General features: G+C 38.6%; 1 protein-coding gene across 3 annotated transcripts in view; it reads left to right on the top strand.

The window, feature by feature from the left end:
* The window catches only part of DYNC2H1 (dynein cytoplasmic 2 heavy chain 1), a 186,423-nt gene that overhangs the window by 125,632 nt on the left and 35,194 nt on the right, over positions 1-25,597 (top strand). For all 3 annotated transcript variants that reach the window (XM_086621801.1, XM_086621808.1, XM_086621814.1), the window contains 2 exons: positions 14,880-14,996; positions 24,879-25,088. In XM_086621801.1, coding sequence (XP_086477927.1) covers positions 14,880-14,996; positions 24,879-25,088 — 327 coding nt within the window. The remainder of the gene's footprint in view (positions 1-14,879; positions 14,997-24,878; positions 25,089-25,597) is intronic.

The raw sequence follows: 25,597 nt of genomic DNA, 5'->3' as shown, positions 1-25,597 counted from the left end.
TCAGTTCTGCCTTACGTTCTGTTACAAGTCTTTGACACAACATCCCTTAGGATGAATATGGTTGTGAATAATCTTACATCACTTGCTATGTTCTCTCTGCAGAACAGTGCGGTTAAAATAGAAAAGAACTCAGCTGACAGTACAGCTGCAGGAATCAGCATAGCTCGTCCTGTCTGTTTTACACCAGGTAGAGATTTTCTGTACAACTGCGACTCAAGTTTCCTCACACTCAGCTTTAAGAGTGCTCAGCACTCAGTTACAGTCATGCTCTGTTCTTCTGATCTGATAAACACTGTGTTTTTTGCCTGCCTGTTGGCCTGTATTCAGGTCATTTAATCTCCCATCTAACCTATAACCAATGATTAGAGCAGTCAGTATGTGGAGGTTTGCTTTAGGTTTCCTGTGGATGAAAAGGGTCTGTAATTTAGATCTCTCTCCAGTTGCCTTCTTGCGAAGTGGGCTTTTAACTCCAGTGTACTTGTCTCTTACTCTTGAAACTGTATTTTTTTTCTTTTATAAATTCCTAAGAACCAATGTCACCCTTTAGTATAATTTTTAATAGAACCATACATAAAATGTCTTAGTCAAAATAACATTTACCATATGTGATAAATAGAATTTTTACAGACTGAACAGAAAGGCCCGCGTGTGTATTTTTACACCTTAGAATAACAGTAAGAGCTATCTTTTTCTGTGCTGGATTTAGCATACCTGCAACTAATATGAATTATTGCCAGTAACCACCCTAGGAAAATGAAATGAAAGCGCAGAGCCATTGTTTTGTTTCCTGCCTTTCTTTGCACAGCACATTTAGTATGACAGTCACTCCCTAGAGAGCGTAACATTTAAAACCTTCTGTTAGTGTTGCATGATCCCATCAAATCCTGTCGAATGGCTCTGCCTGCAAGCGACTACAGCCTGTAACTAGTAGCTGTGTATGATCCGTCGACTGGTTAATCTAAACACTCTCCAATAATATAGTAAAGCATTTTGTGAAATAAGCCATTCAGTATCTGGCAAGTTATCCAAGACTCTTTGAATATGACTGCCGATGATAATCAGTATGGCTAACATTTAGTTTGCTTAATGCTAATTTCTATATAGAATATTGTGTATAATAATTCTGATAATATCTTGCATCAGGAAATCAGCATTCTTTTACACCTACAGATTCATGATACTTCACAGAGACTATCGTATGAGACAGGTAAGTCTCATAAGGTTGAAGAATAGGTTGGTTTTGATATTTTCATGAACAAATTAGTACACTTTCTCACACATATCATGCAAAGATAAAGGATAGTTACAGTCTTTCTGTATATCAGTACAGCATCTTGATTTTTCTGTGTCCACCGTCCCAGTAATGACAAGTGAAAGACAAGCCTGTGGACTTACAGTTCACTTTTTTAGGACCTCTCGAGGGTGATTGTGCATGCATAACTGAAACTTACTCTTTAAAGTTCATGGACAACTGTCTCATGTGAGTGGGACCCCACGCTGGAGAAGGGGAAGAGAGGGAAGAGGAAGGAGCGGCAGAGACAGTACATAACGAACTGACTGCAACCCCCATTCCTCATCCCCTTGTGCTGCTTGGGGAAAGAAGTAGAGAAGTTGGGAATGAAATTGAGCTGGGGAAGAAAGGAGGGGTGAGGGGAAAGTGTTTTAAGATTTATTTTTATTTCTCATTATCCTACTCTGATTTGACTGGCAGTAAATTAAATTGATTTCTCCAAATCGAGTCTGTTTTACCCATGACAGTAATTGCTGAGCGATCTGCCTGTCCTTATCTTGACCCACGAGCCTTTTATTATATTTTCTTCTCGTCCTGCTGAGGAGGAGAGTGATAGAGTGGCTTTGGTGGGCACCTGGCATCCATCCAGGGTCAACCCACCACATCTTCAAAGTGCTTAAGGGCATCACAAATATAAAATACTCTTTGAGCTTCAGATTGTTGAAGAGTCCACAGACTGTAGCTTCTTACCAATTTTTCAATGAAATACTGTAAAATTATTTAATTGTAGATTTTATATCCCAATTAAAAATGCTGAGCTGTGGATACTTACAACTTCAAATAAGTGGGTTCCAATTCGCTTCAACTGAAGTTGCTGGGAGTATTTCTACTCCTATATTTTGTCCTTTGTAATTTTATTTGCTTTTGAACCAGGCCACTGATACACTGCAGTTCTGGTGGTTCAGATTTTGCAACAAAATTACCTGCTTTTTGAACCAATCAGGCTCAAAAAAGGTGTCATAGCCATAAAAGCCAAAGTCATGTCTGCAGCATCCCAGCTCTGCAACCAAGTGTTGTGACCTTGTTGCATGGTCACATGCATCTGTTCCTGTCCCATTCCCTTCACCAGCAGAATCCAGGAGAACACCACCTGGGTCGCCATGTTCTTGTTCACCTCCCACTTCCTCTGAATGGCACTCATTCTGATCCATGAGTCAGGCTCAGTTAGCACACATGCCCCTTCAATAGAACTTTTCCTTCACAGTTGCTTCTACTTATTCTGCAATTGCACATCTGCAGGTGGAGAAGGAGCCTTTTCCTACTTGCTGGAAGTCACAAACTTCCCCTTTTATTTACCAGTATGTACATAATCTTTTGGGTAGTCATTATAGGATGGCAGATAAACTAAAATAACAGAAAAAAAAGTTTGCTATACTAAGGTTGATATTGATCTAACAAAACCTTATTTTTCTGAGTTAGGAGCCTAATCTGATGGTTATCTAGGCTTTCTGTATGTTGCAGTCTGTCTCTGAAGAATAACATGTTCCTACCTGCCATAGAGTGAATTATGTAGATGTATGAAGTCCTGTTTCCTTCATTAATATTATCTTCAGTTAGTACTTCTTAAAGTACCTCCTGTGTTAATACCAAATATTTTGTTTAGATGTTATTCTTTAATGCATTTCCTACAAGTCAATGATATTGTAAAAGTAGATTTTGTGGAATAAAAGTGTATCTTTGAAATACACAGAGAGGTTCTGTCAGAGGTTCTGCAGCGTTACAGGCTTGGGGAAGTGTGGCTGGAAAGCTGCACAGCAGAGAAGGACCTGGGGGTGCTGGTCGACAGCCGATTGAACATGAGCCAGCAGTGTGCCCTAGCAGCCAAGAAAGCCAATGGAATCCTGGCATGTATCAAAAACAGTGTGGCCAGCAGGAACAGGGAAGTGATTGTCCCCCTGTACTCAGCACTGGTGAGGCCACACCTTGAGTACTGTGTCCAGTTTTGGGCCCCTCACTTCAAGAAGGACATTGAGGTGCTGGAGCGGGTTCAGAAAAGGGCAACAAAACTAGTGAAGGGTTTAGAGAACTTGTCCTATGAGGAGCGGCTGAGGGAGCTGGCACTGTTTATTCTGGAGAAGAGGAGGCTCAGGGGGGGACCTTATCGCTCTCTACAGTTACCTGAAAGGAAGTTGTAGGGAGATGGGGGTCGGTCTCTTCTCCCACGTTATGAATGACAGGACGAGAGGGAATGGCCTCAAGTTGCTCCAGGGGAAATTTAGGTTAGATATTAGGAAAAATTTCTTTACAGAGAGGGCTGTGAAGTATTGGAACAGGCTGCCCAGGGAGGTGGTGGAGTCCCCATCCCTGGAGGTGTTTAAAAACCGTGTGGATTTGGTGTTGAGCAACATGGTTTAGGGACCCTGACAGTGCAGGATGGATGGTTGGACTCGATGATCCTGAAGGTCTCTTGCAACCAGATGATTCTATGATTCTATTTTTAATTCAATTCTTAGAGGATATTTTGTTAAAATCCTACTAGAAAAGACTTGTGATGTATTTATTGATTCAAGCCACTTCAATTTCCCCTGATCGATATTGGAATAATTTCATGTGAGTTTGTTTTTCTTTTAAATGCCTAGGTACTGTGATAGAAAAATATGATAAGCCTAATTCAAAGATAATTGAAGTGAAAAAAAAGAAGCTCCAGTGTAATTCATCTTGTCTAACTTGACTCATATGAATATTAGCCACGTAATTTTAACTAGTTATCCATTTCTTTGTTACTAAGCAGCTATAGGGAATAATTTGTGCCATTCTTAAATGGGCATCTAAAATAAAGGGGTGAATCACCTTTTGGAAGTACCTATTTCTTTCTCTTGAACGTCATATCAAGCTCTGTCATAATGTCAACAGCATTTCTAAAAATTGTATAATGAACATTTTAATGACCACTTAAGAGATGAAAGAAAACTACCATAACTACATCTGGATTTCATTGATTTGAGTAGAATCATAGAATCATTTATGTTGGAAAAGACCCTTAAGGTCATGAAGTCCAACTGTAAACCTAATGCCGCCAAGTCCACCACTAAACCATGTCCTTAAGTGCGACATCTGCACAGGTCCTGCACGTGGGTCGGGGCAATCCCATGCACAAGTACAGGCTGGGCAGAGAATGGACTGAGAGCAGCCCTGAGGAAAAGGACTTGGGAGTGCTGGTGGATGAGAAGCTCAACATGAGCCAGCAATGTGCACTGGCAGCCCAGAAAGCAAATCGTATCCTGGGCTGTATCAAAAGAAGCATGGCCAGCAGGTCGAGGGAAGTGATTCTGCCCCTCTACTCTGCTCTCATGAGACCCCACCTGGAATACTGTGTTCAGCTCTGGAGTCCCCAACACAAGAAGGACATGGAGCTACTGGAACGAGTCCAGAGGAGGGCCACGAAGATGATCAGAGGGCTGGAGCACCTCTGCTATGAAGATAGGCTGAGAGAGTTGGGGCTGTTCAGCCTGGAGAAGAGGAGGCTCCGAGGTGATCTTATAGCAGGTTTCCAGTACCTAAAGGGGGCCTACAGGAAAGCTGGAGAGGGACTTTTTACAAGGGTGTGTAGTGATAGGACAAGGGGCAACGGATTTAAACTGAAAGAGGGCAGATTTAGGTTAGATATAAGAAAGAAATTCTTTACATTGAGGGTGGTGAGGCAGTGGAACAGGTTGCCCAGAGAAGTTGTGGATGCCCCATCCCTGGAAGTGTTCAAGGCCAGGTTGGATGAGGCTTTGGGCAACCTGGTGTAGTGGAGGATTTCCCTGCCCATGGCAGGGGGGTTGGAACTAGATGATCTTTGAGGTCCCTTCCAATCCTAATCATTCTATGATTCTATGATTCTACTTCCAGGGATGGTGACTCCACCACTTTCGTGAGCAACCTCTCCCAGTGCTTGACAACCCTTTTGGTGAAGACTTTTTTCTTAATATCCAATCTAAACCTCTCTTGGTGCAACTTGAGGCTGTTTCCTCTTGTCCTATCACTTGTTACCTGGGAAAAGAGACTTACACCCACCTCACTGCATCTTCCTTTCAGGTGGATGTAGAGATTAATGAGGTTTCCCTTCAGCCTCCTTTTCTACAGGCTGAACAACCTGAGTTCTCTCAGCCTCTCCTCATAAGACTTGCACTCCAGACCCTTCACCAGCTTCGTAACCCTTCTTTGCACATGCTCCAGCACCTCAATGCCTTTTTGTAGTGAGGGTCCCAAAGCTGAACACAGTATTTGAGGTGGAGCCTCACCAGTGCCGAGTACAGGGGGACAATCACTTCCCTAGTCCTGCTGGCCACACTATTTGCTGATACAAGCCAGGATGCTATTGACCTTCTTGGCCACACTGCTGGCTTCTGTTCAGCTGTCTGTTGACCAATATCCCCAGGTCATTTTCCACTGGACAGCTTTCTAGCCATTCTTCGCCAAGCCTGTAGAGTTGCAGGGGGTTGTTGTGACCCAAGTTCAGGACCAGTACTTGGCCTTGTTGAACCTTATACAGTTGGCCTCAGCCCATAAAGCCAGCCTGTCCAGATCCCTCTGTAGAGCCTTCCTTCCCTCAAAACAGATCAACACTCGCACCCAGCTTGGTGTCATCTGCAAACTTACTGAGAGTGCACTTGATCCCCTTATGCATATCATTGATAAAGATGTTAAACAGAACTGGTCCCAGTACTCAGCCCTAGGGAACACCACTGCTGACTGGCTGCCAACTGTATTTCACTCCATGTTCGTGTGTGAGTATATTCATGTTCTCTAAACAGACTATTTCTCTCCCATTATTAGTTGCTCCTTTCCTTCCTAAACCGTGCGCAGAGGCCACTGAATACTTATTTTCATGTATTCCTACAGTGACATTTCCTACTTGTCATGAATGGCAGCTGAAGCATTTGAAAACTTTAGAGTTTGTTCTAGCAGAAACTCAACATAAAGAAATAATATTCACACTTTACATCAGGATGACTTAAGTAAATTATGGTATCTGAACAAAGATGGGTTTACAAAATCAGGCAAAAAGCACGTTGCCTAACTGTATACTCCCCAGAAATGATACTAGCACAGAAATCTCACGCTGAATGCATTCTTTTTACAGATGTGGTTGCTTAAGAGAAACTATTTCTTTAATGAAATCCATTAGAAGTCAAAAGGAGTAGCTCATCATACCTTAGTGTAGCTGCTAAATATAGTACTCATTTAAAATCATTAATGTTACTCTTCCAGTGCCTGAAGCTTAGAAATTTTGTAGAAAAAAAAAAAATCTTTTTAATAGCTATGGATAATGGAAAACAATGTAAGGCAATATAGTCAGGCAAACAAAGTAAGAATCAGGGTCAGGAAACATGAAGTGAATTTTACCTCATAAAATGTAATTGCAATGATCTCATTGACTTCAGTAAAACAACATTTTCTCCTTGATTTCTTTTTTTTTACCTTAGTTGCTGACCTGTTCTTATTTTCAGCAAGTCCCATCTGATTCTGTACGACTTCCCACCATTCCTTGCACATCTTGTTTACTTAGATTTAAACTGCTCTCTGTAGTCAGATGTGTGATCGTAGTACAGTTCCAGTACTGGTTTTCATAGAATCATAGAATGGTTTGGGTTGGAAGGGACATCAAAGATCATCTAGTTCCAACCCCCCTTTTCACCTTGTTAATGACAGCAACAGAGAATGTGTTTAGGAAAGGGTATACCAGGACATTTAGAACTCTCAGATTGCTGGGTCATGCTTGAGGTTACATACCAAGTCTCCACTGCAGTTATTACCCGAGTCAGCTAAAGAAAATTTAGGGTGAGTGTGTCTACCCACTATTACAGCCATACATCTGACTGCAGTGTTTCTACCGTATGTAGAGTAGTGGGGCTGTAGTGTGTGGTTATTTTTCAAGGTGAAATTATAATATACAAGTAACTGTAGTTTCTTCTCTGTTCATCAGCAGACTAAATTTTCTCTTTCAAAATTTGGCTCAACAGGACTCTCAGCACTGGTACTGCTCCTCTGTAATTCTAATCATGGTACATAGAGTAATATGGGTATAATTGTTGAAAGCATGCAATTGAAATAGTTCTTGAACTTGTGTTATTGCTATAGATGTAAGGATGAACATAAATCTATTTTCTTAAAATAATTTAGCATTTATGTAACCCTTGTGTCAGCTGTGCAGAGCACATAATTAGACATTTATTAAGTGCATCCCACATCACAAATACATGACTATGGCCGGGCCCAAAGAGTGGTGGTAAATGGGGCTAAATCCGGCTGGAGGCCGGTCACCAGTGGGGTTCCCCAGGGCTCAGTGCTGGGTCCAGTTCTGTTTAACATCTTTATCAATGACCTGGATGAGGGGATTGAATGTACCCTCAGTAAATTTGCGGACGACACCAAGCTGGGAGGCTGTGTCGATCTGCTTGAGGGTAGGGAGGCCCTTCAGAGGGATTTGAACAGACTGGATCGTTGGGCTGAGGCCAATGGCATGAGCTTTAATAAGGCCAAGTGCAGAGTCCTTCACTTGGGGTATAAAAACCCCAAGCATCGCTATAGGCTTGGGGAGGAGTGGCTGGAGAGCTGCCTGGCGGAAAAGGACCTGGGGGTGTTGGTTGACTACCGGCTTGATATGAGCCAGCAGTGTGTCCAGGTGGCCAAAAAGGCCAATGGGATACTGGCATGTATCAAGAATAGTGTGACCAGCAGGAGCAGGGAGGTGATCCTGCCCCTGTACTCGGCACTGGTGAGGCCGCACCTGGAATATTGTGTCCAGTTTTGGGCCCCTCGCTTTAAGAGAGATATTGAGCTCCCAGAGCGAGTCCAAAGAAGGGCAACTAAACTGGTCAAGGGGCTGGAAAATAAAACTTATGAGGAGCGGCTGAGGGAGTTGGGGCTGTTTAGCCTGGAGAAGAGGAGGCTGAGGGGAGACCTGATTACGGCCTATAAATACTTGAGAAAAGATGGTGGGGAGTTAGGGGAAGGGCTCTTTACATTAGTGATGGGAGATAGAACAAGAGGAAATGGGCATAAGCTTAGTCAGGGGAGATTCAGGTTGGATGTTAGGAAGTATTTCTTCTCTGAAAGGGTTGTCAGCCACTGGAATAGGCTGCCCAGGGAAGTGGTTGAGTCCCCATCCCTGGATGTGTTTAAGAATAGGGTGGATGAGCTACTTGAGGATATGGTTTAATGGGGATTAGGGATGGTTGGACTCGATGATCTCTAAGGTCTTTTCCAACCTAGAAATCTATGAATCTATGAATCTATGACTAATAAGCTCTAGCAGAAATTGATGAGTAATGCCGAACTGTATTTATTGTTACCCTGCAACAGAGTGATCTGAGTACTTAATAAGAATTTTTAAAACATGGAGAGTGTTTTGTATGTATCTGTGGTGCTGCATGAAAGAAATGTGCTGTGCCACATAACGAAGTCGAACTCACAATACTGTGCTCTAATGGAAAATACAACTCTTTACCACTGCAGTGAATTAATGCAGTTCTTCCTGTAGCCTTATTAATTCCCATAGGATTGGTGCTATGTATGTGATAATATATTGGTGCTCTGCATATGAGAATTTTGTTGTCTTCCAAGAACAGGCTGCAATTTTCTGGTTTTCTTAAATTTTGTCAGGGTGTGTAATTAGCTAAGATCAGCCACCTCTTCTGGTCTTTCTTTTTAGCATCATGTTCTCCAGGTAATGTGTATCCTGGGAACTTCTACAAAGTGAAACCCTTACTTATTCTTTGGGAGAAGGTGCAACTAGAATACTGGCTGGATCAGTAGTAGGCTTGTGCTGTCCATCTGCAGCATCCTGCTGATGTTCTTTCCTATTCCACTGAACCCTACAGGGTGTCTTCCTGCCATGAACGGTATATGATCCTCTTCTGCATAAAGGAAGATGTAGGTGGCGTCAGTGTCTTTCCCTGTTTTGCTTTGTCTTTTGATTAAGAAGACATGCTTCTCTGTGTTGAGTCCCATCCTACTTGGCATCCTTATTGAGTGAAAGTGAAGCTTTGAGGTGGCCTTGAGGGAACAATGAAAGAGCAAGCGTAGACCTGCACAGTTCCTTATGCATCCACATGCGGTATGAGTGATTTGGTTAGGAATGCCATTAATGTACCTTTGTCCTAACAACCTCCATGGACCCTGTTCTTAGAGAGAGGGTAAGGGACACAGCGAGACTGAAAGCCAGAGAGGTTTCATTGGCAGCTCGGTCTTAGACTGCCCTGACAACCATGTGGCTAACTGCAGCCAAACTCTGAGGAACAGTATGTGTAGTTCTGCCAGAAGGCTTGTCAAACTGAAACCCATTCCCTCTCTTGACACAATGAAGACATAGCTGCATTGCACTGAGTTACTACTTGCCCAATATTTACCAAAATGACTGTGTTATAACTTCGTATTTTACTTTGAACTATGAAGTCTTAAAAACAAAAGTATCTCCTTGAACAGCTGTGTAAAGGGATATATTGTTTCATTCACAGAAATGAAACATGGAAGTGGTTTCTGTGTTGAGACTACATCCTTTTAAAACTGGTAGATGGCAGTAGAGTCTCTGCTTTGTCATTGTCTATAGATTTACTGAGAGGAGTTTGTTAGCTTCTTGTGCAAAAATAAAAATCCTTTTATCTGTTCCATAGTCTTGAAAAAAATAGCTGTTATCTGACTAGCAAATCTTTTCTGTTTTGTATTCTTAGAACAGAGTTGTATTTTGTTCAGTAATGATTGATCCTAGATTTTTATTTTTATTTTTAATTTAGTGACAGAATTTCACAGTATAGTTTTGAATTTATTACTTTCTCTTTTTCAAATTTTAAGGCTGTGTGTAAAATTTAATTTTGTTGTATAATTTGTAGGATACATTGCTTATGAAATTAATACTAGACTTAGATATAAGCCTGTGTTTATTATGTATTGTATTTGTGAAGTAGCGGTTTTTGCAGTAGCTGTGAATTACTGAAAGCAAGACTTTTTCCTCATCTTGTGCATGAGTGAAGTACAAAAATAGATTTTACATTCCTAGAAAGCTGATTTTATCTAGTTCCAGGAAAGTAAAAGTTAAAATCTTGACATTTCCTTTTTTTTTTTTTTTTTCCCATGAATTATTTTAGTTTTCAGGTCAAACATGACTTTCTAGTAGTTCCCTGTGAAGCCACATGGGATCTTCCATGTCTTTATTACTTTGCATTTTGTTCATTGTCTCTCTTAATTTCTCTAAATGTGTGGATTTTTTACTATAATGTGTTGGTCAATATTGTAGCAGCATATATCCACAAAACCCCATAAAGTATGCCATAGATAAAAAGCTGAGATGCAGAATTAATTTAGTAACTAGGTAAATAAATATTGACATTTTAAGTTTGACTACCCCACCTTTATTAATATATGCAATTTCTATTTTTCTGTGCTGACAATGCAAAAAACCCATGTATGAATTTTCCATTAAGAATGGAGAAAATGTTCAGTAGCAGTTTGTGTACGCTGTTCGTAGTTACTAGATGCACTGTTCACAAATAAATTACTCTACTGAAATTTTTATATAAATAGCGTTATGATTAGTTGACCTTACTTAAAACAGGCAGCTTCTACAAAGACTCGTGGTTCTGAATAATATTCTCACACCTCTTTAAACAGACAATGATTGGTGATTGCTTTTAAATTTTGATTACCTTTCTTTCCATCCCTCTTATATTTTCAGTGATGGTACTGTTTTCTTGGTTTATGGTAGATTTTTTCACTCTTGTCATTATTCAAAATATTTAGGTGTGCTTTTGGCTGGACTAGCACAACATAGAAGAGCTTTTAGAGTATAATATATTAAAGGAATATGTTGTGACAACAAAGGTGAGCATTCAAAGGTTAAGTATTGTAAATGTACTCTTGAGTGACCTGAATTATACAACTACGATTAGATTTTCAGTTTCCTTAGTATTATAAGTACATACCTTGATACTTTTCCAAACTAGAGTGCAAAGAATATGATTCAATGGACCTATCAGATGTCTGCATCTGTGCTAGTCACTTCTAGTCTCTCTTTGTGGTTACAGAAGTATCATGTTTAAGGCACAATTAGTATCATCCTAGAGTAAGTATCTGAAGTTCATTATAAGTTGACCTGATGGTAACATATATATAGCACAGTGAGAGAACCTGAATTCTTGAGTTTTGAAGTTAGGATTCCAGCAAATTAAAATCCTCATTCTAATTTCCATGTTGACTTGTCTATCTGAGGTACATATGTAAGGAATTTAGTTTTCCTATGTACTGAAATGGGAGGGCCTTTGAAGTGACAAATTAGCCCACTTAAGATCTGTCTCTTGTTTATGTAGGGAGGCTAAACTGGTAATCTTTGTGTTTTAAGTAAGTTTTAAGTAAGTGCCTAAGGATAGGTGGGGTGAATTTGTGCTTGTCTGTTTTAAGTTTGATTTAAGTGACTATGTACAGTGCTTTCTCTCAACCCAAGAGTTATTTTGTCTCCTTAATTATTAATTATTAAAGTTTAAAATTAATTTAGGAGAATGAGAAAATGAAACGGTATTTTCCATAAAAGAAGCTATGAGCAATGGCTCATATTTTCTTTTCCTCTCTTTAGCTACCAGAATACTTGCAGAAGACTTTCTTGTAGGCCTTCTCATCTATTGCTGGTTTCAAACCCATCTGAGATTTGGCTTTCCTAACTCCATCCTAACACAATTGGGCAATGTCTTTATATCCCTGTGTGTGGTTTAACCCCAGCTGGCAACTAAGTACCACACAGTGCTTGCTCGCTGCCCCCTGGTGGAGTAGAGACAATCAGAAGAGTAAAAGTGAGAAGACTTGTGGACTGAGATAAAATAGTTTAATAGGTAAAGCAAAAGCCATGCACGCAAGCGAAGCAAAACAAGGAATTAATTCGCTACTTCCCATCAGCAGGCAGGTGTTCAGCCATCTCCAGGAAAGTAGGTCTCTATCAGACCTTGGGAAGACAAACGCCATCACTCCAAAAGTCTTCCTTTCCTTCTTCTTCCCCCAGCTTTTAATTGCTGAGCATGATGTCATATGGTGTGGAATATCCTTTTGGTCAGTTGGGGTCAGCTGTGTTCGCTCCCCACTTCTTGTGCCCCCCAAGCCTGCTCACTGGTGGGGTGGGGTGAGAAGCAGAAAAGGCCATGACTCTGTGTAAGCACTGCTCAGCAGTAACAAAAACATTATCAATACTGTTTTCAGCACAAATCCACAACATAGCCTCATACAAGCTGCTATGGAAAAAATTAACTCTGTCCCAGTCAAAACCAGCACACTCTGCTGGGTAGTCCATCCCTGCTCCCATCTTCTGTGGATTAACTTTTTACACTTGAGATCACTATCTTCCTCTTCATCCATATTGTTCTTCTGCCATGCTTATTCTTTGGCTTGTATTGTGCTTGCTTCCTGCACATCAGAAAGGACTGTTCTTCTTCTCTGAGGAATTTGAGAAGATCCCTGACTAAGCTAAAATCTGCTCTCCTGAGGTTCGGGGTTGTGATTTTACTCCTTGCCTGGCTCCCTTCTCTCAGGTTTTTAAACTCCACAATCTCACGCTTAGTGCAGCCAAGGCTGACCTCGATCTTCACATCTTCTACTAGTTCTTCGTTGTTTATTAGTGACAGATTCAGTAGAGTGTCTCCCCTGGTTGGGTGATTGATTGCCCGTATAAAGAAGTTGTTTTAATGAATTCTAGAATTCTGCATTCTTTCATATTACCCTCATGGCACATACTGGGTTGGTTGAAGTCTCCCATGAGTATAAAGACCTGTGATTGTTGGGCTCCTTTAAGCTGTTAGAAGAAGACTTCTCTACTTTTCTTGATCAAAGAGTCTGTAGCACACACCTACTAAAGCACCACCCATGTTGGTTTGTCCTCCGATTTCTGCCTGTACGCTCTCAGCTGGCTCGTAACCTGTTCCTAGGCAAAGCTCTGTTCACTCCAGCTACTCTTTTGCCTTGGCTGCAACTTTTCCTTGCCTTCCTTTCTGCCATCTTACTTCAGACTAGACAAAAGTAAGATTTTAGTACAGTGAGATGTTTCTTCTAGATATTCATTAGGAATGCATGTTGTTCTCTTGGCAAACCAAGCTGCAGGGTCATGACTAAGGTACTTCATTATCATAGACTATGTCTTTCGTCAACTAATAGTGGTTTTTAAGACTTGGAATGAATTTCACTTTTAATTCCTTAAATATAACAGAGAAATAAAAATCCTATTTTCATAATTTCTGAGATCAGGAATTAAAAAGTATGCATAATTCTCTAGGATAACAGAGTATATTATCATTTTTAAGGGAACTAAAAAAGATTTTTTTCAAAATTAACATTATATTAAGTGAGCTTTTCATGAAAAAAACTATTTTAGCTTAATTAAAAGTATTTTTAAACTTGTTTTTCTAAATACAGGTTTGTCTGTTATATTTTAAATATTTATACTTTATATTTATCTTTTGGTTTATGTCTTGTAAGATATCTAATATATTAAGACTGTTTAATGTATTAAGTTCAGTATACTAGCGTCTTGTAGTGCTTCCTAGTCCCTATCAAAGCTGATAAATAAGAAGTTGCTGTTTGCTTCAGCAAATGAAAATGAAAAACAAAAGAGAATACTACATCATTGCACATCTTTCAAAAATAGAAAAGAAGTCAAAATCCAGAAGAAGCAACTTGGCTTCCTGACTCATTCTAACAATTAAACAGTCCAGTCCTTCTGAACCATTAATAAAATTTTTATTATCAAGTTTAATTCTTTGAAGTCAAGCAAAAGAGGAGAGAATTAGTAAGTTGTTCTCTAAAACGTCTTGCAAAAAATGCACTGTGAAAAATAACTAAATTTTAGCTAAAATGCCTAAAAATATCAGGGGTTTTATATGCAGTTTAAGGGATAGACTGCAATATCACTGAAGAATTTTAATTTCAGTATTCTTTCTTTATAAATGTATACATATATTTGATTAGTTTATGTGTGGAGTTACCAGAATTGCTAACAATAAAAGGCAATTGGACCTGATGTACTGGAAGCTCCCCTGCTTTTTGAAAGTTTTGCAGTTATTCTTCAAATTGCTCGCTTTATTTCTTTAAACTAATAAGTGTACATTTAAATAATTTAAGGTAACATGAATATCTAAATAAGTAAGAGATCTGTGGGAGATCAGAATGAATTGATTATAATTGTCGTGGAGCTTTGATGCCTGATAGGTAGAATATGTATTCAGTAACAAATTCTGATTTTTTATTTCTCTTTTCTTAGTTACAGATGAAGCCTAGATAAAGGCAGAGCTTGAGTTTTGAGTTTTGTCTATAGATTTTGTGAAAAGAGGCTTTTTAATTAATTATACACCTCATTAGTTTTTAAATTGTAGTTGAAAAAAGACAATGACTGTGATATGCAAAATACAGATTTTGTTTGTTTTGGGCTTAATATGAATGAGGCTCAAGTATGCTCTATATTTGGATATGGGTATTGTTTGTGTTTTGAATAGATTATGATTAGTAATTAATTATGCAGGAAAGTATACTCCATCAATAAATTAAAGAGTATTTGCTAGTGTATCTCATTCTTGTACTAAAAGAGGTTTGTTTATCCTTCTTCAAGATTTACATTTGTATTCTCGTCACTCAGGTCATTTCACAGCTTCGGATCCTGAGCAGGTCAGTAACTGCAGGCTGCAAATTTGACAGAGAAATATGGTCTACTGAACTTTCTCCTGTTCTCAACCTATGGAAAAAACTTAATCAGGTAGGAAAGTAGATAATTTGAAATAAAAACTTTTTTTTTCCCCTGGTAACTGCATTAAAAGTAATGTCTAAGGACTTATCTTGAATATTGAAACATAAGAAATGAAGAAGTTAATTAATTCACAAGACATGAGACTGACATCTTGTATGTGTTTCAAAGAAGAACACTAATACATTTTAGTTTTGCAGACTTAGTCTCTTCATTTCTTTACTATTCAGAAGGCAATATTTATTTTAAATATTAAATAAAGTCTTTCCTGTATAATATTGAAATATGGTGCTAGCTTTAAATTTAGGTTCATTAAAATCCTTGCTACAATGCTTGCAATATCCAATATAACTTCCTTTTTGTTCCTTCGTTGTTCTGGGTTGGTTCGGTTGGGTTGGGTTTTTTTACATGTATTGTAAAGCTTGATTTCCAACCATTGAATTTTTACTATGGGTGTCCGTTTAGCTGTAATGTGTGTGAGTTCTCTTTGAAATGCAGATACTACACAACTACACACACTTGGGGAGGTTCCTTCTCACTTCATGCTAGGTGCTTACCTAGACATTTGGCCATTATTTTTCTCCTCATCAATAAGTAATAGATCATAGACACTGTTGCCTAAAAACATCTTGTACACAACATTGGAATGAGAAAAACCTTTCCTTTACTCAAGTAACCACATACAAAGAAGTGACATGAGATGCACATTAGAATTTACCATTTCATTTTGAAATCTCTCATTAAATTCTCATTTAATCCATGCTAAGTGTATGATACATCATGTTTTGTCAAAATAATCTTTTGGTACTAAATCATAGAATCATAGAAACATTATGGTTGCAAGGGACCTCAAAGAATATCAAGTTCCAACCCCCTGCCATGGGCAGGGACACCGTCCACTACACCAGGCTGCTTAAAGCCTCATCCAACCTGGCCTTGAACACTCCCAGGGATGGGGCATCCACAACTTCTCTGGGCAACCTGTTCCAGTGCCTCACCACCCTCAATGTAAGAACTCTCTTCATGTTGAAATCTGTGGCCTCTGAACATGGACTGCTGTTAACCAGGTCCGTGATCCTGTAAGAAAAAGCAGTATATTTCAATGTGACATCTTCTGTTATATCTTACTGACTAGAGTTAAATGTACCTTTAGACCTGCAAACTTTCCTTGCAAGAGCTCAGATGAATCTGTTATGTATGTGCATACACATACAATCAGAAAGTTAGAGATTTTGATTGTAGTGTTTGAAAGACTGATAAATGAGGCCAGTAAAAACACAACTGCACTACATTAATACTCATTAACAGCACACATTGCTAATGGCTAGTTCTTTATCATTATTAATCATTAGCACTGCAAATTCAAAGCACTTGTTCTTTAAAACTTGTGTCATATAAGTTACCTGTGAGCATGCAGTACCATGAAGCTGAAGCCACATAGTCCCTGCTGGTGGCTATGGGCCTTGATGGTCTTAGTCACCTCAGTGAAGCTAATCAAGCCAGAGAGCTCTTTGACAAGGGAAGCTGGACCAGATGCAGGCCTTGTCTTTATTCCGTACCGTTGCCCTCAAATCTGATTTCTCCTTTCATATGAGTTTTCAGCCCTTTACCTCTGTTCCTGAACATCCTGGGTGATGCTTGGCTGGGGTTATTCTTCAAACTGTAGCAGGTACCTTATTGTGTCACTTGGCTGTTTTTCTTTCCTGCTTAATTGCATCTTCTTGTCTTAAAGCAAAAGCAGTCTAGCCAGTTCTTAATGTTGCCCTTCCTCAAGGACCAGTAGCTGACCATAAGCTTGTTGTTCGTGGTTCTTGGTCCTCTCTTTTCCACCTGTGCCCATACTTTCAAAACTTTTGCTGTTATCCCACGCTTCAACTTCACATCATAACTAGAGATATGTGGTACTGAATTCCACTTCAGACAGCAAGCTCTCATAACAAGTTGATAACAAGTCTAAAAGGTCAGTACTGGAGCCTTGCAGTTATCATAAGACCTAGTTACTGTCTAGTGATGTGTTCCTAGCAAGAGCATTTTTTTTTACAGAACCATTGGATACAAACAATATACATATTGTTTGCTCTGCTTACTGTGTTATGTTTGAGTTAAAAAATTAAATTTTGTGTTTAGTGTGTGGTACTTCTACGGATGCAGGAGGTCTCTGGTTAACTACAAAACCAATCTGTACACTAAGGATTAGCATCAGACTGACTTATTTATAATGTCTGGGTCATCTCTGGCTAATCCCTGGCGACTGACCATCCTGCCGTTCACAGTTTCCTCCTTGTGAGTTACCCTGTAGCTTGTCTGGTTCACAGAACTGAGCAGCGAGTTTCTTTCTGACTTTTGGTTTTGTTGATTTGAATATAACCATTTTTTACCGCACTGTATCTGAGAACTTTCTTTAGAGATGTAAAATGCTCTCTTCAATCGATGCTGTCATAGGGGCTCAATTTGATTACGTAAAATTAGGCTTTTATCACTATTCAAGAAATAATAAATCAATCATCAAATATTCATGGCCTGGCAGATATAACAATGAATCTGCAGGAGACCTGTGGTCTGCTGGAGTAGCATCTAGAGACAGAATGAGACATCTCAAATGTAACTAGATTCCTGCCTGAATCAAGCCTGTGGTGCCTATCTATTCTTCTGCTTTATTTTAAATACAAGAAAATGAATTATGCAATATTTCTGTGTTCTCTTCTGTCCCAGTATTTGTAGAGTCACTGTATGCATCTGTGTTTGACCTACATTTTTACTGTTCATAGTATCTTAAAAAAAGACACCTATATTACCTTGAACATTCTTGGATTTTACTAATGCTTTTACACTGTTAGCATATGAACTTCTTTATCTTTTGAAGATTTCTTTCCGAATAGGATGCCCTATCACCTTGTGCACTTTTGGGGGGGGAGACATTTGCTTGAATGTTTCAAAAACTTCAAATAATAATGTCCTTTATCAAATATAATTTTCATAGTCTGTTCAACCAGTACTTGCTTTAAGCTTTGCAAAAGTCTATGCATCTTTAAAAAATCCGTATACATTACATGCACTTCTATATTGTAATTCTTTATTGATAGCTCAATGAAGGCATCGTGTTTGTTTTCAGAAGGTTTAAATAAAGACCTGGGATGAATGAAGAAAATAGTTGAATTGCTGCTTAAGTTAACAACCATGCATTATTTTATTTATGAATGAATGGGCACAGAATATGAGCTAAAAAGAGCATATTCAGCTATGAAGAGATAAAATGACAAAAACTATCTATTCCTGAAGTCTGTAAAAAAAAATTTCCCCCTCAATTTTGGAAGCATTTACATTTAGCTGCAGACTTTTCATTATAAAGTCACAGAATGGTTTGGATGGGAAGGGACCTTTAAAGCTATCTAGTCTAACCCCCTGCCATGGGCAGGGACATCTTGCACTAGATCAGGTTGCTCAAAGCCCCATCCAGCCTGACCTTGAACAATTCCAGGAATGGGGCATCCATGACTTCTCTGGACAACCTGTCTCATTGTCTCACCACCCTCATTGCAAAAAATTTCTTCCTTATATCCAGTCTAAATCTACCCTCTTTCAGTTTAAAACCATTGTCCCTTTTCCTGTCACTACATGCCCTTGTAAAAAGTCTTTTTTCATCTTTCTTGTAAGCCCCTTTACATATTGAAAGGCTGCAATAAGGTGTCCCTGGAGCCTTCTCTTCTCCAGGCTGATCAACCCTAACTCTCTGTCTTTCTTTATAGGAGAGGTGTTCCAGCCCTCTCACCATTTTCATGACCCTCCTCTGGACCATCTGGGATACAGGACTCCAGGTGGAGTCTCACCAGAGTGGAGTAGAAGGGTAGAATCTCCTCCCTCAACCTGATGGCCACACTTCTTTTAATCCAGCCCAGGGTACGATTGGCTTTCTGGCTGCAAGCGCATGTCACTGACTCGTGTCCAGTTTTTCTTCCACCAGTATCCCCGAGTCCTCCACAGGGCTGTTCTCAATCCCTTCATCCCCCAGCCTGTATTAATATGGGCAATTTCCCTTACCCATGTGCAGGACCTTGCATTTGACCTTATTGATCTTCATGGAGTCGGTGGTGGTGGTGGTTTTATTATTATCCTCTTCTATCTATTGGATACAGATAGTAGTAGAGAGATGGGATAGATTCTGACAGTACATTCCATTTTATTTAAAAGAAGCAAATACTTGTCTTCTACCTGTCAGATGTACTCATTACTAAGGGTAGTTGGAAATAGTGGTGAAATATCTGTTTCAAACTACTGAAACTTGAGAAGTGTCCAGTATGGGTCCGAAGTGAATCTAGCTAATGCTATTTGTAAATCAAAGCTATTTTTAAAATCAACTACTTTTTATTCCAGAGGCAAAAAACACTTTGAAGCTTGTTAATATATAGACAAAGATTAAGTATGTTTCTAAACATTTTTATTCCTATGCTGAGTATGTAAATCAAGAATTAACTCAAAAAGCATTACCTTACAAATACCTTGAAAATAATTATTGTACTCTTAAGTGCTGATGATTCTGAAGCATAACAAAATATACCATTTGACATAGGTTTATGCAGAATTTATACTGGAATAATTAATCATAATCTTTAAGTGTGGACATGTTTTTATCTTTACACTGTCAATACCATATGGTGATCACTTTTGTATTCTGTAATCTAATGTCCGAGTTTATGTAAAATAACAGACGGCATTTGACTGGGTATTTCTCTGGACTGAACATCAGTGTTTCATCCTACAAAAATCAGTCTAAATAATTTAGAGAATATAATACAGCTAAATTGGCAGAATGTCTATAGGATTTGTGTAGTCAGTGAATTTCAGAAATCAGTGATAAAACCAAAATTTTACCTAATATTGGCCAACATTTCACAAATCTGTGAATGGACTATTTAACTTCTGAGTAATGTGCTCACTGAAGAATTATACCACATTGAAATGTGTAAAATAGTATTTGTATTTTTTCATGAGTTCAAATTATAATCTCTCAATCAATAGTTTTGCTAACAGAGGCAGCAAACGCACGCAACAGTTGGCACTGCATCTCCTTCATCCACGGTTTATTAATCCAGCCAAAATGCAGACTTTGGAATTTTTCATTGAATTTTACTTGAAATTAAATAGATACTTAAAATCTGGCTCAAATCAGTGCACTCTTGTGTTGAAAGTTACACAAACAAACTTCCTCTTTCTGTTTAGCTGATCTGGACTAATACAGAATGTCTTGATATTTTGATCTATATTAGTTTCATTTGAAAACATACATTTTAATTCTTGCCATTTGAAAACACCCCTGTAATGAATACTCTCCTGAAACTGCTTCTGCAGTGTCTTTCAGTGTGATTTAATAACAGCTTAACACTAATTAAATTAATTAAACACTCTTAAACCTGCCATGAAGTTAAAAAAATCCCAAATACTTACATGCTCAGTATAAGTTTGCACAAAAGACTCTTTACTGAAAAAAAATGAAGCCATCACTGAATAACTTGTCAAACAAATGTTGCAAAAATTAAAAAAAAAGAATTATCATCTTCCTTAATGTGAAATGATGGCCCACCACGGCCTGTTGGCCAGGGCTGGGCCAGCAGAGTAGTTCAACCAGCTTGTGTCCTGGTGTCCATTCTCTTCCCACATAGCCTTCTGCCATGACGGAGTGTAGATCAGGACCTATATAAGCACTGCATTGTCACATAACTGGATCGGTCACAATCACTGTCCAAGGGAACTCAGGCATTGCCTATCATATGACAGTTTTCAGGGAAGCGCAAAAACATCAGGACACAATGGGGCTGCATAACCATTTCACCATGTCCAAATGGCTATCTGTCATGAGTAGAGAGAGACAGGAATCAGTGCTACATCTTCGTTGCAAGGTGGATACATTTTCTGCCTTGTTTCAGGGAGACCCTTTAGTACCTCCAGGAAAGTCAGAAGATCCACCCATAATAAAAATTTGGAAGCAACTGCTTCAAAATTATTTTTGCTAAACATATGATCGTAAGCTGTCATGATGTATTCGGCCTTAAAAATTGTAGTGTGCTCTACCTTGTGTTTTGTTGTGTTTGTAAAGTGAAGGCTGACTAATTGTTTTCATAAAGTTGCGTAATACTGCAAGACAATTGCAAAAGTAGCTTTGAAAATTAATGGGTTGTTGGTTTTTTATCTAAAACATTAGAAACCTCGGCTTTAGCAAAATAACAATGTTTTTTTCACCAAAGCAAATCAGTGAAGCAGAAATGTAGAGTCATGCTTTCTTGTATTTTCAACAATGAAAAATTTGTGTAATAAGCAGTGAGAGGCTAATATCTAAAAGAATAGGCAGAGAGACTTGAGGAAGGAGGCAGAATAAGTACATCAAAAGGTCAATGAATGTTTCTAAAACCCAGCACCACCACCAAAATTGAATTTTGACTCAAATGCAGAGCTAGTGGAGGTATAGAAGTTTATTTTCATTATATTTGTTATTTCTGAGGGAGTAATTTTCAGAGCATACTGGAGTTTGAGCAAGCTTGAGTTTAGGAAGGTAATGAAGAAAAACTCTGGACCAGCTTTAAGTGAGTCTATATGAGGTCATGTACTGAGATAGTAGTAAGTACAAAAGTGAAAGAGGGAAAATGTTCAAAGTCTCAAAATACACCTAACTTAATATTGGTAATATAATATAGTATTTAATGTTAAAGATTAGAACCATCTTCAGTTTCTTGCGATTAGGAAAAGCACTCAGTACTTCAGCAGTTCTTCATCTTAATTCCCAAGCAGGTCATGAGGATATTTTTAAAGCTGATGTGAGTTATATACATAATGGATTTTAAGGGAATGTAATAGAACGTTAAATGTATAAGCTAATATCAGTATTCATGTTTAATTTTCCTATAAAAATGACAGATGGGTTGTTTTAACAAATTCTCAGGAGAAAGCATTAAAAGAGTGATGAAATGAATATGCAGTTCATAGGAGACTGTTATGTAAAGGGCAGTATTGAGGAACTTAGAGGCCTTCTCTTTCAGTAAGTTTTTCATGAATTAAGACAGTATATATGACAGAGTGAGCAATGCCTGCAAGTTGCCATGTCTTTGTTCTTCCTTTTTTGTACAATTAAATACTTCAATAAGAAATCATCAACTAGCTTGTACTAATTTTACATTACATTTCCTATATACTGAACAAACTATGTGGGGCGAAAAGAGACTCAGCTACAAGGTTGAAGCCAATGATTTATTTCAACTACACTTGCAGATTCAATATGCCACTATTGCAGGTTTTATGGATATAATGGAGGAATGTACTATCACAACTTAAAAACAAGAATACACTATTACAATACACTATTACAGCACACAAGAGATTCACAGAACACGCTCTTACAACACAAAAGCGTGCTAGATATTTCCCCCTATACTTAGCACTGGTGAGGCCACACCTTGAGTACTGTGTCCAGTTTTGGGCCCCTCACTTCAAGAAGGACATTGAGGTGCTGGAGCGGGTTCAGAGAAGAGCAATGAAACTAGTGAAGGGTTTAGAGAACTTGTCCTGTGAGGAGCGGCTGAGGGAGCTGGCACTGTTTAGTCTGGAGAAGAGGAGACTCAGGGGGGACCTTATCGCTCTCTACAGTTACCTGAAAGGAAGTTGTAGGGAGATGGGGGTCTGTCTCTTCTCCCATGTTATGAATGACAGGACGAGGGGGAATGGCCTCAAGTTACACTAGGGGAAATTTAGGTTAGATATCAGGAAGAATTTCTTTACAGAGAGGGTTGTGAAGTATTGGAACAGGCTGCCCATGGAGGTGGTGGAGTCCCCATCCCTGGAGGTGTTTAAAAACCGTGTGGATTTGGTGTTGAGCAACATGGTTTAGGGACCCTGACAGTGCAGGGTGAATGGTTGGACTCGATGATCTGTAAGGTGTCTTCCAACCAGACAATTCTATGATTCTATGATATTACACGAGTATTAGTTAATCATCTGTGGTTAAAAATTTAAAGCACACTAAATATTCATTTACGTCTCCAGATAAGGGCTCTCAATCAAGGGGGAAGGGCCTCCTCACAGGCCAGCTGTGTAGTTGGAGAAGTGACTCCCAATTCCCAATCCAAATCTTAGGGTTTTATCCCCTGATTTATGTAACTGTGTGTAGGACTATGCCTAAGTGGATTCTACGTTTTTTTTGGCAGTGTGGCGAAGTCTCCCCTTATCTTTCTTTATTCATCCATGGGTGAAGTTCAATTTTGCATACTCTACTTTTTACTTGTCTTCTGATCTGTGATTTCTGAGTACACAAGGTCGTTAGCTGAAACTGAAACCCTCCAGCTTCTCTTTATCTTTCTTCATCAGGCAACTGAATAATGGTTGGATTGAGACTCAGGGAATATTATTTGTTGAAGGATTTCAATGCTCAACTCAAGTTTTGGTCCTTTGAATGATGCAGCACTGCTCTGTTCAGTCTAGGGCTTATTGGACAGCTCAAGTCTGAGCTATCTTCACAGCTCTGCATGGGTTGTCTCTGCAGAGATAGGACCTCAAGGTGATCCAAGGCTGGGTCGCTTTTGCAACCTCCCGTGAGTCACCTGCGTGCACTAGACATTGCTGAAACTTGTTTATGATCTATGAGCCAGAAGATCCATACACTATGGTCTCAGAAAAATTGAAGTGAAACTGATACTGTGATTTCAGGATGCATGCAAACACAAAAAACAAAACATGACATTTCTAAATGCTGTATGTTTCTTACACTTTGAACAGTAAATGACTTTGTTGTATACCTTTTTAATAATGTGAGAGGCAAGACCTTAGCCTTCATTTTTCTGTCAGTCATAAACTATACTGTCTGTATTACTCTTTCACGTAGCTTTTCTCATGTTTTTGCTTGATAGTTGACTGCAGTATGAGCTTGAAATGAAAAACACATGAAAGTTCTGACAAATTTACGGTGCTTGGGAATTATTGTGGAGACAGACATCCTATGTGTTCTGGAAAGCAAGATGCCATATGACAATTCAGAAGTGTATTTAATCAAATAGTCAAAACTAGTTGTTATTTTAAGAAGAGATACCTGGGAGAAAGTAAAATTTCATTTTACCTTTAATAAATTACTGGTAATTGAAATAGCAAAATATTTTTTTTCTCAAAGTCTAGAGTTTTCTTTGAGCATTTGTGCCTTGTAGAATTTTCCAATAAAGATTTAAATTCCATAACTAGAATTCAGTGTAGCATCTTGTCACATGTCAGGTTGGTAGTTTCAGAACACATGCTAAAATATGTTTATGTAATAAGCTGCATATGAATTAAGATTTGCAAAATGTTACCATCTCTGGACATTATTGAATAAATTTGTTTTTTCAGTGGCTGTAAAGGAATGGAAGTAAGTAATAAAAATGTCAATGGGAAAGCAGCAGTACCCTTCAGAGTTGGATACTCAGGATTTACACATATTATTCTGTATTTAGTATTTATTTGTATTTGATTTGCTTCTAGGTTGAACCAGTCTTACCAAAGCGAGAGCTGCGTCTGGCAGCATGGTTTACAGTACCCTATACAATCTTGTTATGCTGAGTACACTACTGCTTTTTATATTGACACATTAACACCAATACTAAAAGCAGTGATTCAGCTAAATGAAGATTTTTCAGAAATCTAGGACTTTTGAAGTAATTGGGTAGACAGAGTTGTCTCAGAAGAGTGATGCCTATATTGAACATCTCAGGGACAATACTGAAAGTATCATTATAGTTTTAATCCAGTGTCAGAAAAGGGGGCATATCTGAATTACCTCAGAGCTAACAAGGTCATACGAAGTACTGTGAATTAAACGAATAATACATTGTATAACATAATAGTCTCCTTGAGTTTATTAACTGGACATCATGTGTTCTTTTTTAGAATTCTAACCTGATTCATCAGAAGGTGTCTCCTCCTGTGGAGCAACAGGGATCTCCGATCTTATCATTCATTACTCTGGAACAATTCAATGCCATTCGCCTGGTGCAAAATGTCCATCAGTCACTTGCTTCTTTAAGTAAAGTCATCAGAGGTACCTCATTACTGAGTTCTGAAGTACAAAGACTAGCAAGCGCTCTGCTAAATCAAAAGGTAAGTCATTTTGTCATGAATTTACCTTGTAAGCAAAGAAAAAAACTAAAGAAACTGAACAAAATTCTGATATATATTTTCATGTATTTAATTTTCAGCATTTGCTCTATGTTATTTTATTGATAGAGACCCTAAAATGGAGTTATTTTATTGGTAATAACTCTAAAACAGAACCATATTTTTTTCTGGAATGAAAACCCAGAGAAATATTGCTTCAAGTACTTGCAGAGGCTTCTGAGTATATTATACTTTCATCAAGCTTTCTCTTAAGGACAAATCCACTCAGATTAGAAGTTGTGGAATAGTATTTCCATTTCAAATACCAAATCATGCAAGATCAGTCAAATATATTAGCCAGTAAAACATGTAAATCTGTTCCTTTTTTTCATTTTTACAGTTTCTTAAAATTTAAGCTTTACTACAGTTGTAATCACAATTCGCTCTCTGCATTTATTCATTGTGGATTATTGCCATATCACACCAGACTAGCTGTACCTATCATATCAACC

Source organism: Tauraco erythrolophus, chromosome 1 (assembly GCF_009769465.1).
Source record: "Tauraco erythrolophus isolate bTauEry1 chromosome 1, bTauEry1.pri, whole genome shotgun sequence".
Lineage (NCBI taxonomy): Eukaryota > Metazoa > Chordata > Aves > Musophagiformes > Musophagidae > Tauraco > Tauraco erythrolophus.
Note: the sequence above shows the minus strand (reverse complement) of the source record. Positions and strands in the feature narration are given on the sequence as shown.